General features: G+C 36.0%; 1 protein-coding gene across 1 annotated transcript in view; it reads right to left on the bottom strand.

Annotated features, from left to right (window-relative positions):
• Nucleotides 1-16,062, bottom strand: part of LOC110097951 (GPN-loop GTPase QQT1) — a 29,798-nt gene extending 13,736 nt beyond the window's left edge. Inside the window, exons 1-4 of the mRNA XM_020824623.2 lie at nt 15,869-16,062; nt 6,264-6,308; nt 6,097-6,176; nt 1,340-1,414 (exon numbers count right to left, since the gene is read on the bottom strand). Coding sequence (XP_020680282.1) covers nt 1,340-1,414; nt 6,097-6,176; nt 6,264-6,308; nt 15,869-15,963 — 295 coding nt within the window. The 5' untranslated portion in view covers nt 15,964-16,062. The remainder of the gene's footprint in view (nt 1-1,339; nt 1,415-6,096; nt 6,177-6,263; nt 6,309-15,868) is intronic.
• Nucleotides 16,063-18,920: the final 2,858 nt, after the last annotated feature.

The following is an 18,920-nucleotide window of genomic DNA, read 5'->3' on the forward strand; positions in this document are numbered from 1 at the left end:
CAATGCTAAATGTAAATTCATAAACAAAAACATCAAACAGCATGGATAAAGGCTTCCTTCGATCCAATTGTCACTCAAATGATTTTTTCTTGATCAATATGCTAGTAAAGCCAGTTCATCCTCTAATGTAGTTCTGCGGGATCACAATTTATCATTCATGCTAAATAGCAAAAATTCATAGTCAACATAAATGATGTTGACAATTGATGTGCATAATCATGAAGTTTGTGATACCTTTGCTGTTAAAAGATTTGAAAGGCCCTTTCTTTCAGGTAAAATCAGGCACAGCTAAAGTTTTCATCTACTAAATAAGTTGGCACGTTACCTATTTTCCTATTGCCTATTTGGGGATCTCAGAAGTCATGCACGGTATCTACTGTGTCAAAAAGAACCGCTATGCAACCTGCTGACCAATTAGAAGAACAGTACTTGGTATCTTGATTATTAGAACAGAGCTGTCAATTAACCACCCCGATATTGTTATGTGGAAACCATAATACGTTAAGAAATTTCTTGTGCACTACATTGAAAAATCATTTCTACGTCTTAGCATCTAAACATAAGATAATGTACAAGGGTCTTGAAGCATAAACTTATATGCATTAAGGAAAATATATCTTATTTTGCAGTTAGGCTATCTGCACTAAAGTTTTGTGGACCTTCCACTTAGATTATGGGTGTTCTTAGGGAGTCCAAAGCTAGTCATATACCTACTATATTAGGGTAGCCTCTTTCTATTTTCCGATTCTTATGTTATATCAAAAACTGCCTTTAGATGAATAAAACTGATATTTGCTCATAGATGCAAAAGCCCTATAGAACCAAGTGTGAAGTTTGAAAGAAATCTTTATGAATGTGCCATGAAATTTAGTTATTTCCCTTTTCGTTTATTCAATTCATCTTCTAATATTTCCTTGTTTACCCTATTTGTATTCATTTTTTAATTGGTTTCAGTTTGGACCTACGATCTGTGATTGTCACTACAAGCCCAACAAAAGATCTAGACCACGGCTATAAGTAAATATAAGGAGCAGATGACATCATGAATGATTCTTTGCTTCCATGGTTATGGCTCTGCACTCATTCAAATTCTTAATTCTTGGGGTTTTTATTTACATCTGTAGTAATTATACAGTTGAATTTCCCTACTGTTTTCTTCCATATTGTTGCATATTAGATCTCGAATTTGCCCAAAATTTTGAATTCGTATTCTAATATTTTGCTGCATTATAGTACATGTGAAATAATATATACATTAAACTGATATCTCGCAGCCCATTTGATTGCATCCTAGATCATTTGCAAAACATACAAATACACAAGGCCAAACAATACTGGCCTTTGAGAAGAGGTTTCAACTTGGATAACAGCCAATCGATATTTTTCTCCAAGTAATCCATGCAGTAGACTAGACCTGCATTATACAAGTCAAAAGAATGAGGAGACTTAATATAAAAGAATGCACATAAAAATAAAACCATAAAGTTAAAATCTGGAGACCTCATGGTGAGAATCCATCTCTTTAATGCAATCAAACATATGCATAAAATGATGCCATCATGAAGAGAAATTATTCTTATTGTAGGAAATTTACAAAATTGGAAAGTTTTATCTCAGTAAAGTACTAGATTGAAAGCTTTGTTTTTATTCATTTTTAATCTCAATAAACACTGTTATTACTGGTCTCAAGCCATGGATGAGAAAAGTGGATGATTGTATTAAGTAGTCGCCAGCCAATGTAAAACTTGACGAATAATAATGATATAAATCATTTAATAATTCTGTTTTATAACCTCTTAATTGAGGATAATCCCTTATTTATTCTTCCCTTTTATTTTCACCTCGTATGCCTATGTATAGGCCCCTAATGTCTACCAATATTCAATATTAAAAATCACTCTTCCAACATTGTAGCGAAGGCAAGTTTTCCATACTCTTCCCACTCACCATCCTTCTATGCCCTATTTTCCCTCCTACCTTTTTGTTTGCTCGACATCCCTGTCGGCACATGCCAACGGCCAACAATTAGCAACCTACTCCCAGATCATACCTTGTCAACACTACACCCTACAGCCAACAAGCCATTGCCCTAGACATTACTCTGCCAGCCCATTTGCACAACCCAGTGCAGCCCAAAACCCGATTCATTAGTTGCTTGTGCAAATCTCATCAACATTTGTATGCAGCCCTCCAATGTTCACCCACAGCCCACTTGACCACACCTAATCTATGTATCATCGCACAAGCAAAACCTACATCATGTATTTGTTATAACTCACACTACTACTCTTATTGTACAAGCCCAAACTCTTAGGGCTTAACAATCTCTTAACTACAACCATTATTTGATAAGATACCATTTGGATTCATCATAGATGGTGCATGGCTTCTCCATCTTACCTTAATAAGTTGAAACCTCGCCCTCTGCCATAAATATTAACATCAAATTCATTGTTATCAATTATCTCCAATGGTCGAGAGCTTTTTGCTTCATAGCCAATTCCCACAACAAACTCTACCACCTTGATGTCTCCCTTCCAAACAGTGCTAACACCATCATGTCTTCAAAATAACTAGTTTCTTACTGAGTTTTTCATATATGATTGCTCAATAGTTTTGAACATTCTATTATCTCAATAGTGATGTTTCAAGATTATGCCAAAAAGATGTGGGATTTCGTTAGCCCCACATTCTTTCAAGAAAGTAATCTCTCATGTCTACACTCTAATCTAAGATATTTTATCTTCAATAAAATGATACTTGATCCATGAATACTATAACACCCTCCATGTCAAATGAGAAGAGATACTTAGATACCATCCCTTACTACTTATCCAATTATCTAGCAAAACTAGAATTAAGAATTACTTGTCACGAAATTTCTCTCGTTCTTGTCATAGAACTCTCGTCCTCTTCCCACTTTTGACCAAGCAACCTTGGTCAATAATTCTCAAGGTGATTAAGAGCATAAATGTTTGTGACAACAAACGTTGGCCTTGTTGTGTTATGTAATATTCTCAAAAACATTTGTTATTATCCCAATGTTGTTGATCCAACAACCATGGATGCAATTTTCCCTTATCAATGGCATTGTCATTTAATTTATTCTCATCATCTTTAATGTTTCACTCATTTCTTATCCACCATAACAAAATAAGAGTATGAAGCTTATGAGTTTAGCAAGTATCATCATACGTCATTTCCCTTGTCATCATCTCCTTGTACTTCCCCTTTTGACTTAGTTCACTCTGGCATACCATAGTCACTTAGATTTACCTATTAAAATGCTGGTAGGAAGTCTTATTTGTATCAATTTATTCTATCAAGAAATAAAAGTCATATATATATTTCACAACATTTGTCTCATCCATCCTTTCACCTAGACCATGGAAAACTATCAAAAAGGATATCATTGCATCTTCCTAGGTTATTTTCATGTTCCAAAACGTTATCATTGTTACTTATGGAAAATTGTCTTTGTTGATGTTACCTTTCATGAGACCTCCACTTGCTTCGCTTCCACTTCATCTTTCTACAACTTTTCTATTTGAACCTTTAAAACCTTTAGCCGTAAGACCTACTCCAATCATGTATTTTTCTACTCACAAGCCTCATCATCGTCTTATCATCGCCTTTTGCAACACCACCTTCCATCTCATCTCTATAACTAAGCATTTGTCTACCATTGAGTACTCATCTCCATTTTCTCATTGCTCTAAGAAAAGGTAAACTCCAATGAACTAATCATACAAAACAATCTTTTATGTCCCATAGCTCATTTCCTTTTCTTGTCATCAACTTTTCTTATTATTGTTTATTGTATATATTCCTAATATATACCAAGAGGCCCTGTATGACCTTAATTAGAAGTAGGTTATGGAAAATAAAATGGATCATAATACTTGACAATTAGTTACACCTCCTACAGGAGTTACATCTAGTGCTTGTTGATGCCCCTTCATTATTAAGTTCTCTGTCCTCTACAAGAGTCAGATGGTATAAGAAGGATATAATCATATCCATGGCAATGACTATTTTGAGAATTTTGTATCAATTGCTTGACTACTTTATACATCTTCTTCTCTCCATTGTCATAAATCAAGGATGGCCTATGATATAAATAACTATCATTAATATTTTTTTATCCATGGAGATCTCACCGAAATAGTTTTTTTTTTTATGGAATAACCTCCTGGGTATGTTGCAAGAGGGAGAACAAAATACACAAGCTCCCAAAATATTATATATGGATTGATGCAAAGTCCTCATGTCTAGTTTGACAAACTTTATAAGATTTTTGTTGGCATTGGACTATGAAATAGCCCGACCAATCATTCTATCTTTATTTGGCCCTCTTTCTCTAGCTCATGATTTTAGTTGTATATGTTCCAATCCACAGGAAGGGAAAGTCGTCTGAGGAGCGAAGTCGCACGGCACAAAGGAGCCGGGCAAGGAGAGCAGAGGCGACGGGGTGTGCGGCTCTTGGCTAGGTAAGTGGAGATTCTTTCCCTCTCTCTCTCTCTCTCGGCTTGGGAAGAAGAGGGCACGACTTTGGTTGGAGAGGAAGGAGGTTGAGTTCGGCCGAGGTGAGCCCGACGCTATGAGGAAGGATTGGTCGTGGAGGCTGCTTGCGAGAGGGAGAGTTGAGCGTGGGAAGCGAATGGAAGAGAGCTTCGGGACAGAGAAGGTAGCGAACGGGGGAAGAAATGGCTTCATTCAGTCGGTATTTAAAGACCCAAATGGGAGCGGGATCGAGGACTCGTCGCAGGATTCGCGCAGGATTTGTGCGAGGAGACGCGAATCGGCTCTGCCAGCGCTGAATAGCTGACATTTCGGAGGGTTTTGAGCAGGATTTCTGCAGAAATCGTGGATCCATTGGACAAGGCATGATTTTGAGCTTCTTCCCTCTTTTTCGTTCTTTTGGGTATAACATGAAGGTCAACATAATTTCAAGAAGATTTTTGTCGCTAAATATCTGAAACATCCAAAATATTTTCTTGATATCGAATTTACATCAGCAAAGAAGGAATCTCTCTCTCTCAAGGAAAAAATGCCACAAACCTTCTTGAAGAAATTGTCTTGTTGGGTGTAAACCTGATGACTCTCTTATGTAGATTTTGTAATCATAAAATGATGAAACCTATGAAGATCCTTCTTGCTAACATCTTATGGTAAACTTATTTATCTATTACTCAATTTATCATAATTGTGGTCAACCAGCATATTTAAAACCCAAAAAATATAAACCGGCCAGTTGTCATATGAATTTTAAGTTATACTAATAAATCTCTATGGAAATGTCCAGTCTATAAAAAACATAATCATTTGAGGATTGAGACCTTTGCCCATACAAACTATGCTAGATCAAGGATCAACAATCTACTTCTTTAGATTGTGTCTTTGTAAGTGGAAATCTGGTTCCAGAAAGAGTAAAAAGTAGATGGTTATAGGTAGGTCTGCCGTAGAAGTTGAATATAGATTTATAACACATTTTGCATGTGAAATGAAGAGGATAAAAACTCTAGTCAAAGAATTAGGTTTCCATGTCCCGTGGCCCATGATCAAAATTATGATAATCAAACAACTATCTACTTTGTAATGAATCCTAACGTCCATGAAAGAACTAACTACATAGAAATAGATTGTCACTACATCGGAAATGTAATCTTGTTGAAAAAGATCATAACTCTTCATGTCTCTAGTAAAGAACAATTGGTTAATATCTTTATCAAAGCTCTATCCCCCTTCTTATTTTTCAATTTTTGAAACAATATTGAACTTATTGATATTTATGCTCCAGCTTAATGGGTAGTGTTTTTATAGGATATTTATTAGATTAGCTATATCTAAAACATAATAGATTTAGATATATATTTTTTGTTCTTATACTATTAATTTAAGATAATCCCTTGTTTATTTTTTCATTTTATTTTCACCTTATATGCCTGTTTATAGGCACCTATTCTCTGCCAATATACAATATAAAAATTCTCTCTTGCAAAATAGAAGATATTGTATTTACATGAGTGCATCACTAAATGAATTTATATTAGTATATACTTCTACAGGCAGAAAAAGGATTATTTAATAATCAACCTCCATTTGGTCCAAGAGAATGCTCAGCCATAACATCACCAAGCTTAATGAGGTCTTCAATATTAATAGCACATTCATATCTATGTTGGTGAAGGAAAGCGACGTGACATTTCACAAAAGATGACAAATAATCACTTAAAAATAAAATTCACAATGGAAAAGGATACGGTAATGCATCGTTTGCAGGATCCAAATTGACTACAGCCACTTTCCTACAATGAATAAATAGTCATTTCAACAGCCATAACGCAATACATTAAAAGAGATTGTGTAACACTCCACAAATTTCAAAAAAAATAAAGTACAAATGAAAATATGATGAAATAAGCTTAAAATAGATAAACCAAAAAATTAGCCAAGAATTATTTACTTCAGTTTTTCGATGCATTTTTCATGTTTAAAAAAAGATCAATTTCATCCAACAACCAATGATAGTGTCCTCTTACATTCCAAAATTTTAAAACCTTCCATCTCTTGAATTACAAAACTTATAATTTAGATCCCGACACTATCTGTTTTTCTATAATAAATTCATTAAAATCCTCATTTTAAACCATAGGAACCAAAAAAAACACTAATTTTTCCAACTCTTTTCCAGCTAGCAACAATGTTGATGTTGCTAACATCATCAGCCATCAATAGAACTGGCGAGCAAGCTCCCTCCAGCTCCCTCTCCCTCCCTAATAATAAAACTACTTAAATTAAACCTTACCAACCTAAAAAAAAGCATCAAGTTTTCATCTCTTTTCCTACTAGCAACAATATCAATGTTGTCTATGCCATAAACCATCAATGAGAGTGTTACGGTAGGAGCGGGATGGGCGGTGTAAAACTCGAAAATGCCGTCTAAGACTTCGCACGCTTAAAGCGCAGCGACGAGTATTAAGTGAAAATTTTGAAGTTGTCAGATTTTGACAGAAATAATTTTAGAAAATAGAGTGTAAAATTCTGATCGTTTTCATATATAGAACCTATATTTAATTATGAGTATTTTGATAATTATGAATTTTGAAAGTTTCTAAATGCCAATTCTACCCCTAAGTCTTTCTTAAGCCAAATCAATTATAACACTTGCAGTAGTTTGTAGAACACCACCTTCATATTGATTCAATATGATAACTTTGTTGCTTGAGTAGACAGTAATAGGGCCATTCATAAGATACATTTGTCATTGTGAGATTGGTACTTGTCTTATTCACCTCATTACTTGATCGACGCGTGCACTTGCATAGAATCAATTTATTCCCATCAGAAGGAAACTGATAAGCTGGGGAGCCCTACAACCAGGAAGGGGGAGCTGTTTAGGAAGGTTCGTAATAAAGAGAGTTGATTAGGAAAGTTTCTAATTAAGAGAAATTATTAAGGAAAGTTCCTAATTAAGGGAAATTATTACGGAATGTTCCTAATCAAGGGGGGAGTTGTTTTTGTCTATGCTAGTTATGAAGTATTTAATTGTTTAGGAAGGTTTCCTAATTTATGTTTAATTGATTAGGAAGGTTAAAAATGCTTCCTGAATCATGCTTAATTATTTATGAATGTTTCCTAAATTATGTTTATGTTGTTTAGGAAAGTTCTATTTGAGTTATTTTGTGCTAAGGCTATTTAAAAAAAAAATTGTCTAGGGTTAGGATAGGAGATAACTTGTGTTTGCTATAGTTTTATTCTTGAGAACTTCCTAGTGGCGTCTAGGGTTCGTGGGAGAGCTGATCTACCTCATGAATAGTTGATCAATTGTATATTTCTTTCTTGTTGAACAGATAATCATATTTCAGCCCTAATATTTGGATTCCTGCATTTTCCTTATTGTCTACTTGTTGTTTTTCCTGCTAAGGCGCATCAAATTGATATCAGAGTGAGGTTTTGGGAGACATGGGAACAAATAAGATGGATGCATTGGAAGGCGAAGTGGAGCAAATCAAATCTAGGATAGAGAAGTTCTCAACCATCGAAAGAAGATTTTCAACCATGGAAAGAAGGTTTTCATCAATAGAAAACCGATTTGGAGGGTTGGACAAGATGATGAGGAAGCTCTTGGAGATGCAATCAAAAACTCCACCGGCAGTTCTGATGGCTAACCCTAACCAAGATTTGACCGGGATTCCTTTAGCCGAATCAAAGGGAAAGGATATCAAATGGGAGGAGTTCGACGAGGAGAGTTTCTTTCATCAAGAGCCACCTCCTGGGACTTCGATAAGGGGCGGGTCAGGGTTTTCGGATGAGGGGACAACAACAACAACAACATCAAGCCTTTGTCCCACTATGTGGGGTCAGCTACATGAATCTTTTTTCGCCATTGTGTATGGTTAAAAGTCAAATTCTCATTTAAATCTAATAAAGAAATATCATTTCTAATATTTTCTAACCAAGTCTTTTTAGGTCTACCTCTACCTTTCTTAACATAAGTCGAATCTAATACCTCAACTTTCCTAACCGGGTCATCAAAAGGCCTACGTTTAATGTGACCAAACCATCTAAGGCGACTCTCTCTAATCTTATCTTCCACTGGAGCTACTCCAACCTTTTTACGTATATGCTCATTTCGTATCTTATCTCTAAAGGTCAAGCCACTCATCCACCTAAGCATCCTCATCTCTACAACACTTAACTTAGTATTATGCTTCTCTTTTAATGGCCAACATTCGGCACAATGAGGGGACAACAAGGAGGGAATTTTTTTGTGGAGGTGGTTGGATGGCCGACTACTATAAGAGACATTTTGGTCAAGGGGAGTAAGCCATGGGAGAAGGATGGGGTCAAAAGCCACCTCCTAGGGCACCGATAAGAGGTGAAATAGGGTTTTCGAATTGGGGAATAACAGGAAGAGAGTTTTGTGGTGGAGGTGGTGGAGTGTTCGACCACTATGAGAGGTCTTTTGGGCAAGGGGAGTAGACGACCGGAGAAGGAGGGGGACAAGCCGAGCCATGGAGATCAGATCATGCGAGGCAGATGGAAGAAAGGTGGGATTCCCACTCTCGATATACAGGGGAAACATGGAGGGACCACGACAACTGCTATACTGGAGGAGGAAAAAGCTATTGAGGTGGTGGTAATGCTAGGGTTAGAAAGTTAAAGATGATGGTATTCGATAGAGAGGATGCCCATGGGTGGATATACCAGGTGAAGAGGTATTTCGCAGTGAATGGGTTGAGAGAGGAGGAGAATCTTATAGCCATAAGACTGCCTGGAAGAGAAAACCTTCGCCTGGTTCCAATGGAGGGATGCTAGATATCTGATTCGTTCATGGGAGGAGTTTAAGGATTGCTTGTTGGAACGTTTCCAAGCCATTCAAAAAGGAGACTTACATGACCAATTCATTGTCTTGACTCAGGAGGGGACCATCATAGAGTACAAGGTGAGATTTGAGTTGCTATCGGGGTGATTGAAGCAAGTCTCAGAGGCGGTGTTGGAGGAAAATTTCATGAAGGGCCTCAAACCCGACATACGAGCGGACCTCTGATTAATGAAACCAAATGGATTGAAGGAGACAATGGAGCTAGCCCAGCTAGCGTAGAATCAGAGAGAGATGGAGAAGATCGGTAAGAGAGAAATAGTGGGAGGCTCTTACAAAAGTATCTCAATTTCACTGGCACCGAGAACCAAGATAGTGTCATTTCAGCATGAAGGATCGAGGGAGAAGAGTGGAGGAGTTAGCCCCGTGGCCAACTTCAAGCACCTCACAAAGGCAAAGGTGCAGAATAAGAGAGCAAAGGGCCTTTGTTTCCGCTGTGATGAGAATTATGCATGAGACCATCGGTGCAAGGACAGCACACTCTAAGTCCTTATGGTTTGTGATGAGGAGGGAACCGACAGCAAGGATCTGATGGATGAAGCAGAAGCGTGAGGGGAGCACCTACACCTTAATGTGGTAGAAGTGCCCCCTAATTTAGTGGTGGGTTCAAATTATACCATGAAGATGAAGGGACAGATCAGGGAGCAGCTAGTGGTGGCCTTGGTGGATAGCAGGGCTATTCATAACTTCATCTCAAATCAGGTCGTAGGCTAGTTGGGATTGAAGCTGGTGGATACAGGGAACTTTAGAGTCACAATGAAAACATGAAAAGTGGAGAGAAGCAGGGAGATTTATAGGAGGCTGGCGCTAATACTCCAAGGCCTACAGATTATGGAGGATTTTCTTCCCTTGGATTTGGGAAGCACTGATGTTATCTTAGGAAAGAAGTGGTTATAGACGATGGGAGAAACAAAGGTGGACTGGGCAATCTTTGACGATAGAGATTCAAATGGAGGGGAAGAAGGTGGTGCTACGAGGAGATAACAGCCTGTGCGAAACCATGATTTCATTCAAAACCATGGTCAAAGCAATACAGGTAGTAGCGCCGGGCTACTTGGTGGAGCTGCAAAAAGAGCAGGAGGTTCCAGAGATAGCCCAGCCACTCCAACAACTCAATAAGGTGTTCCCGTTACCTCAAGGCCTACCATCCCCGAGGGAGCATGAGCATGCCATCAACCTGAAAGAAGGGGTATCCACTATCAGTATTCGACCCAACCGGTACCCATAGGTTCAGAGGGATGAAACTGAGAGGTTATTAAAGGAGATATTGGAAGGGTCCTAACCTAAAACCCTGAAAGAGTTGAGGGAATTTTTTAGACTCACGATATGATACAAGAAGTTTGCAAAGGGATACAGCTCTATACCATGGCCATTAACAGAGCAACTGAAGAAGAATAGTTTTAAATGGGGTGAGGCAGACACCCAGGTGTTTGAGCAACTAAAGAAAGTCATGTCAAGTGTCCTGGTACTAGCACTACCAAATTTCAGTCAGTCGTTTATGAAGGATATGAGGCGACCCATACGGACCTGAAGAAAGTTTAAGGACTGCTTGTTGGAACCTTTTTGAAACAAAACCAACAATGGAGAGAATTTCTATGAGTAGTTCTTCGCTCTGATGTAGGAGGGGACAATGATGAAGTATTATGAGTAGTTTGAGCACCTAGCCAGTCGACTAGACCGACTTTTGAGGATTGTACAGGAGGGAAACTTTATGAAAGGGCTCAAACCAGATATTCAGGCGGCACTTACAGTGATGAGGCCTTGTGATTTGAGAAAGGCTATGGAGCTAGCCCAGTTAGTAGAGGATCAAAGGCAACTAAATAGAGAGGCTGGAGGCAGCAACTCAGAAAATTCGTACAGAATGACCACAACCTTTTTGGCATCTAAGGAGTCGGCACCAGGTACTCTTAGGGAGATTCTGAAGGAGAAGAATGCAGGAGGAAGACCTGGGAAAAACTTTAACAAACTCACATAAATGGAGCTACATGAGAAGAGGAAAAAGGGATTGTGTTTCAGATGTGAGGAGAGGTATACACTAGGGCATAAGTGTAAGGACCAGACTTTTCATGTTCTCACCGTTCGTGATGACGAGGAAATTGAGGAGGGAGTCATTTCTTCACCTTGCGGACAAGGTGGACCTTTGGGAGAGGGGGTATTGTTAAACCTTGTCCATCCTGGACAAGTCCTGCCGATCCTTTTCCAAACCGGCTCTTGGGAGCTGATTTAGAGGGGATTAATTAGGAAATATTTCCTAATTGAATATGACATATTTGGGGGCTGATTTGGAGGTGATTAATTAGGAAATATTTTCCTAATTGAAGAGGGCGGATTTTGGGACTAATTTGGGAGGGAAATAATTAAGTAAATAGGGCAGATTCGGGAGAGAATTGGGGGAGAGTTATTTCGGTATTTGTTGTTTATTGTATGCTTTAAGTAGGATTTTTTTTCAGGGTTATGGTTATGTGTTGTTTGCTGAATTTAGATTGTTCTTAGGTTAATTGGGCTCTAGCCAGCGGCTAGGAAATTGGGAAAGCAGGATCTTCCTCTCTGATTGAACATTCATCATATCTTGTTTGTTTTTCTTCACATATCTTCAATAAAAAGAGGTTTTCATATATTTCTTCATAATTTCGTATTACCATTTGTTGATTTTGTTGAATCGCATCTACTTCCTATCACTCCGCTAGCCCCAAAAGAAAGTTCACCTCAATGCCAAGAAATTGATTGGGATTCTTTTAATATGTTTTCCCCACATCCTATTACTAATGAAACCCATAATCTTGCTTCAAAGTAGCCTTACGAGTCTAATGGAAGTTTGCAAAGCACAAATGCTTTGGTGGATAGGAGGTTTTGAATCTCATTTGCCAAGTGGGGAAAGAATAAAAAAATTATAATCAATCACCAACATTCATCCAACTATAAGTAAGGGGTTGCTAATGAGTGTGTTTGAATTTTTCCTTAAATTTTTTTAACCTTTCCTCTGAAAAATCTTCGTAATAACCTCTTGTGGTTATATCATTATTGGTTATAAGATTATGTCTTCAAGAAAAAAGTTAGGTCAAGGGAAAATTCCTCTTGAAACCAAATTGTTTCAAAATCATGCTAAATAATGCTTCAAATCCAATACTAATCTTACGAGTAAAGCCCAAAAGAACACGTCAATCTAATATAGAGCATATCAGAGCATTGCAGCCTCAACAACAATGGCAGACCCCAAAACCTCACTAGCTCTTTCGAGGATAGACCAATTCACATCAAAGCTATTATAGTTTAGGCCAAAACTTGTATGACACCTAATCAGGCTCGCATAATGCCATATTAACCAATTTGTCTAGAGCAAGTGAGTAAGAAGATATGCTTAAGGATGGTAGAATCTACCAGGTTGTCATTAAACATAATCTAATCTTTGACTTAATCCTTAATTGAGTATTAATATGATTAAGCCCTATAACATTAAATAAAAAAGTAACATTTTCACATCAATCATATTCTTCAGCAAAAAAAAAATCAAGATTATCTGAACAATTATCATGTAACAGTTGCCAAAGAAAAAGCTTTAAAATAGCATCTTGTAAGGAATATTCCTAAGCATGTCTAAAAACTAAATTGGTAATGAAAACAATGTACAACATCTATGGAAGAAGGCTCAATCTTAACTAATTATATTATTATGCTAATTCTTGGGCCTTCCAATGCTTGTAAGCCCTAACGCACATTAAATTTGGGTCAACTCCCATATTAACAAGCCCACCAATTAATGCCAAACTCACCAACCAAAATCTGATTTGTGTCTAGGTCATGCCTCTTCATGTCAAACTAAAATGCACGGATAACTGATACTCATGTCATGCATCTGAGCTCTTACTTATCATATATAGTGGCTTTGAACTACATGCGGCCATATTGTGTACCTCATAACTATTTAATGAGATTTGGTACAACCAATTTTTTGCCGGAGGAGTTATTGTGGACCTGAAAAATCACATTTGTGACACATCCAAATATGAAAATTCTCTCTGATTAGCTCAATGCATATGAGAAGAGTCAACCAATAGTTTTTAAGCAGTCTCCCTAGGCGTTATAGCTCAAAGCCCTCTAATATTGGCAAACTTGATATGTTAGTATACCTGAGATAACAAAGTCATGATCGTTTAACTTTACGTCTAAATAAAAATCTAAACATAAGCAACTTTGAGAGAATTCTCCTATGAGCAAAACAGGCAATTAACTATGGGAGCGTGCCCAGATGAAGTCTCGACACAAAACCAATAAGCCCTAGCACATCACTAGGGGAAACATGATTAAATTAAACTTCATTTACATCAACAAAGACTACTCTTGAGTTCTCCCATCACATCGAGGAGTCTTAAGAAAGGGGGTAGCTTTTCCTATGCAATCACATGTATTAAGAATATAAAAAAGACAAGTTGTCCAAAATAGCCAAGAAGTTCAATAAATTTTACCAAGCATCAAGTTTAGAAAGACAAGCTGTCCAAAAAAAGCCAACCCTATAAATAACTATGTAAATAGACTTGTGATAGAAGAATTTTATTTTCCACCACCCATATTCTTTAACATAATTGTTCTTTCTGGTTGGAGTTAGCTATAAGAATTTTGTGTAAAAGATAATCTTGCTTATCAAGCAAAGACTTTTGTGTAATATATAATCTCATTTATCAGGCAGTTCTGCAAAATAAGCTAAATCCCAATGAAAAAGAAAGAAGCGTCACTACAACATGAAATTATGGTAAAGGTTACAAATAAATAATAGGAATAATGAATCACCACAAATCAAAATTATCATCAGCTATCTATTTCAATCTAAATATTACTGGTAGATTTTCAAGCATGCCATTGAAAACTTCCTTATTTACAAAACTAACAACAATATTTTGCAAATGAGCAACCAAACTAGTGTATTTGCATGTGCTATAACCGAACCGTTGAGAATTTAATGGGAAAAAAATTTGGATTGAGTTTCGTTGTGCCCTTCAATATTTGAGTACTATTATAATAAATAAATGTATCTGAGTGTTAGTTTTGTAAATAGGAAGATTTTGGTCTGAAGAATTTTCCCCAATATTATTTTGCCTCAAAAGGCAGAAGAGTGCCATAATAACAACAATCAATGTTATAGAAATAAAACTATTAGTTCAAGCAAGCAGAATGAACTGGTCATTGCTAAAGAAAAAAAGTCATTACACATGATAACTTAGTTCTAGGATTCCAAGTAGGAACTCAAATGCTGATCTAAATTCACAGGAAATAAAAATATGCTCAGAATCAAACTTACTGTAGGATCAAGAAGCATGAGGTAATTCTAATATGCCTTGGAAAAATAGCTAACCAAAAACAATGTTGAATAAGTTATCTCATAATTTTAATTAAAACATTCTTCTAAATGATCAATTATGTGGTTGAGGGATCAAATTCCCGCATATGGCAGTTACTTTAACTTTCACTTTAACCTGTCATTGCAAATTCTGTCAATTCGCTAATGAGCCCAGACATAAAAACGATGGTCCACCAGCAATGGCTTACAGGAATTCAATAACCAATAATCCTTAAGCAAAACAAGCATAGATTAATGTGGATTTTACACAGAACAAGGGCAATTAACCCTAGATTATAGTCCACTAATGCCATAATGGTTTAACACTTTAACTTCACCAATAACCTAGATTACAAATAGGAAGAAGCATTACTTTAACTGTTAAGTGTTGATAACAGCCACCATAAACTTCAAGTCTGATAAGGCCTAGATTTTGTTTACCCCATCCTGTGCACAGCCCAGCCAAACAAACCCAGAGTATAAATGATCATGTATGTGTCACTCACAGAATGCAGCAAATTGTGAATATTGCACAACAGCCGTACAAAACACCATAGATATTAGTAATGGGCATTAATGTGCATATGAAGTTACCCTGATGCTGTAATGATTTAACAGGGAAGGAAGGGAGAAGGGATGGACAAGAAGAGATAGTTCATCTTAGCCACAGCTGAGTAAAAAGGGTCTTTTTAGCGAAGGATTGGGTTATTCTGAATGGGGTGGGGTTAAAGTTAGGGATGTGAGTACAGTTTAACAGGAAAGCAAGACGCACTAACCTTTTATAGGTTTATTTCCACAATATTGCCCACATAAAATATCAAATTGAGCTCAAATAACTTATCGTTGATGTTATGTTTATTAAAAAATAAATCTGACTTCCCAAGATTAGATGTTGCATATGATAGGCACTGCTCGAAAAGGTCACCGGCACAAGTAGTTTATCCAAATTTACGACAATTAGAATATAGAACCCTTGATTTCAAACCAATTATTCACAAAAACTCCGATGCGTGTCTCGTTCGCAGTCCGATTCCTAAGCACCAACCAAAGTAAATTCGACGCAAATGTAGTGAAAACAAGTTGAAAATAAATAAATAAGGGAAAGGAGGATTGGTTCAAGTTCGAATGATAGGCGAGGACAAGATCATTGCCTTCCGATGAGTTTGAGGAACTGCGACATGCCGTTGCAGTATGTGGTCTTCCCCGAACCCGGAGGCCCGATAACCACCTGGCCGAAACCCGTCATCCCTTTATCACCCTCGCAATTTAAGAAAGCGAGAGCGAGCGAGCGAGAGAGAGAGAGAGAGAGGAGGAGGGAGGAGGCGGATAGGAGTGTAACGCAAAACTTGCTCGCTGAATTGGCAGAAGTAGAACCGAGAAGCTAAGGGGTTTTGAGAACTATAAGGGAGTCGGTATACGTTACCACTTCTTCGTTTTATGAGTTATTTGTACGAAATTAAGATAACTAAGTACAATTAGTTGGGAAGACTAATAATCATGTTGATGTCTAATAATTGCATTGAAGTGTTATGTTTTTTTTTTTTTGGGACATTTAGGTCATTTAAGGCAAACTCACACACACAACGCATACACATAGACTCGAACCCTGAACCTCTTAGTTGGAAGCCTAAGCTCTCAACCAATAGGCCAAGGAGAGTTGTGTATTTGAAGTGTTATGTAATATCATCATTTTTTTTAAATAAAGAAACTTTAACTTTGTATACAATATAATATTCAATATTTGAGAAATATGTGAGTTGTTTATTTCTTGTATACATTGCCTAAACTTTTATATCAAGCCAAATTACTCTAGCTAGATGCAATAAAGAATTGAAACCGTAGTGCAATTATACAAACTTTAGAATAAAATGGAATATTGAATGTTCCTCTTTCAATGTATTCTCTAACTTTGAAAATAATAGAGTATGTGATATCAGTATGTAATAAAATTTCATAGCAAATGACTTACTTTTTGGCTATGATCGGTTCAAAATTTATGTTGTGATGCACTTGATTATTTATAGTTGAATATGTCACTCGCTATATAAACCATGAACCCAAAATGACATTAGACATCACATTATTTGCAATAACAATCTTTAAATATTTTTCAAACCAACTTTAAATCCTCTTTAAACCATATTTGAATCTGTTTGAACATTGTTCAAGCTTTCAATCAATGTTTGAACAACATTTAAACATGGTTCATACAAGATTCAGGTTTGGTTCAATCATAGTTCGAGCAATGATTTAACAATATCAAGCTATGTTTCAAATAAGATTTAAGCAATATTCCAAGAATGTTCAAGTATTGAGCATAGTTTGAACAAGGTTCAAACATGATTGTAATAAATATTGATTAAGGTTGGAGCAAGATTCAAATATTGTTTGAGGAAAATTCAATAAGGTTCAAACATGACTCAAACATTATGTGAACATTATTCAATCACAATACAAATCATCTTATCTTGCTCTCATTATCTTTTTTATAAATTGACTTATTAGAGTTATTTTTATATGTATGCAAATTTTTTATTTAATCATACATATAGATGGGCATTACATTTTTTAGGTTACTTATAGAGCTGAGGTTGTGATGGAAAAAATTGTGAGGCAATTTAAGCCTACTAATCTCATTATCAAAGCTAAGTGATCCGCTTTTAGTTAGCTCATTAAATTTTTTTTTAACATATGTTCTGCATGGCCCTAATTCATCAACTACTCAATTGTATTTAACGACATGAATATTAACCCAACATTTGGTGTGTTAAATTTGCTCTTATAATTGTTTTAGAATTTAGAGACTTTTCATCTAAGGAGGAATTCAAGAGGATGAGCATTAGGAGTGTGCTAATAGATAACTGCTTGAATAGAGATAAACACTACAAAAATACATACCTAGATAAATGCATTTATGATGTGCAGTGATAGGGATGTTGTGTGGAAATTGGGCTTTTGTTATCTTACAAAGGATATTCTCCTCAATCATGGAAAACACAATGATATTTTTGTTGAGATGTTTAGATTAGTTGAAGAAGATGAAGCATTTTGTATATATCCATAGAGGTGACTATCATGGGAGAAGACATTAGAAGGGCTAAAGAAGATTGTGAACATGATTCACATAACGCCCTAAACTTATTTCATCTTGCCTTGCAACCAATGGAGTTCATTAAGCAAGGTTTCTTCTCTTTTTATAATTCTATGATCATGAACTTTAATTCTTACATTTATAGCAACAGATAAGAACATGTATTTCATCCTGGATATTATCATCACTTAAGACTATGAAATTCTTATAACCATCAAAACAATATTTAAAAAATAATTTATCATACTAATTATATGCTTTATTTTCACTTAGAATAATGAACAAATATTATTTTTTTTATGTTCATGAATGTTAGGATTACTTATATATAGACCATATCAACTTATCATTACATAATGATCCTTAGATAAAATGTATACATAACAATTCTTCAAGTTTTTTTATATCCTATATTGCAAACAATTTTGTAGCTTTCTCATAAAAAAATCATTCTATAGATATAAATGATGGAATGTTTTCTCAAATTAATTAATTGGTATAAACATATCTCTTACACTTTCTTCACGACTTTATAAGGCCAAAGTAGCTTAGATATATGATTATATCTTTAATGATGAGTTACTTTTTATAAGAAAATATTGATGTTTTTATTTATGAACTTGATATTGTGGATGAGCATGAGTTAAAGATGGCTCAATAAGTTACTCTTTTAGATAATATGCACTTGCTAAAATTCCTAAAGCTAAATAATAATAATAATAATAATCTTTTCATGATCATATTCACATGGTCTATGTGAATGGTATAATTTCATAAGTTGTTTTGAATATTCTAGCACTTTAATATATTAAAGTTATTAGCGCAATACTAGATGTTTTGCATGAATTGGACGCCTAACATCTCTCATTCCAATTGATATCTAAAATGACAATGCAACTCACCATATTCTCTCATGTGCATAAGCATCTAAGAATATTGTGTCATATTAGTACTAGCAAATTGAGTCATAAACGATATCTTTAAATATAATAAATTGGAAATAATTCTTAAAGGAAGACATGAGAACTTTCAAAGTGTCGGCTTCTCGAAGAAGGTGAAGAAAAGAAGATACTTCATCATGTACCTGACTATGAGAAGTGTTGCAACCCATG

This window comes from Dendrobium catenatum, unplaced genomic scaffold (assembly GCF_001605985.2).
Source record: "Dendrobium catenatum unplaced genomic scaffold, ASM160598v2 fragScaff_scaffold_946, whole genome shotgun sequence".
NCBI classification, from domain to species: Eukaryota; Viridiplantae; Streptophyta; class Magnoliopsida; order Asparagales; family Orchidaceae; genus Dendrobium; species Dendrobium catenatum.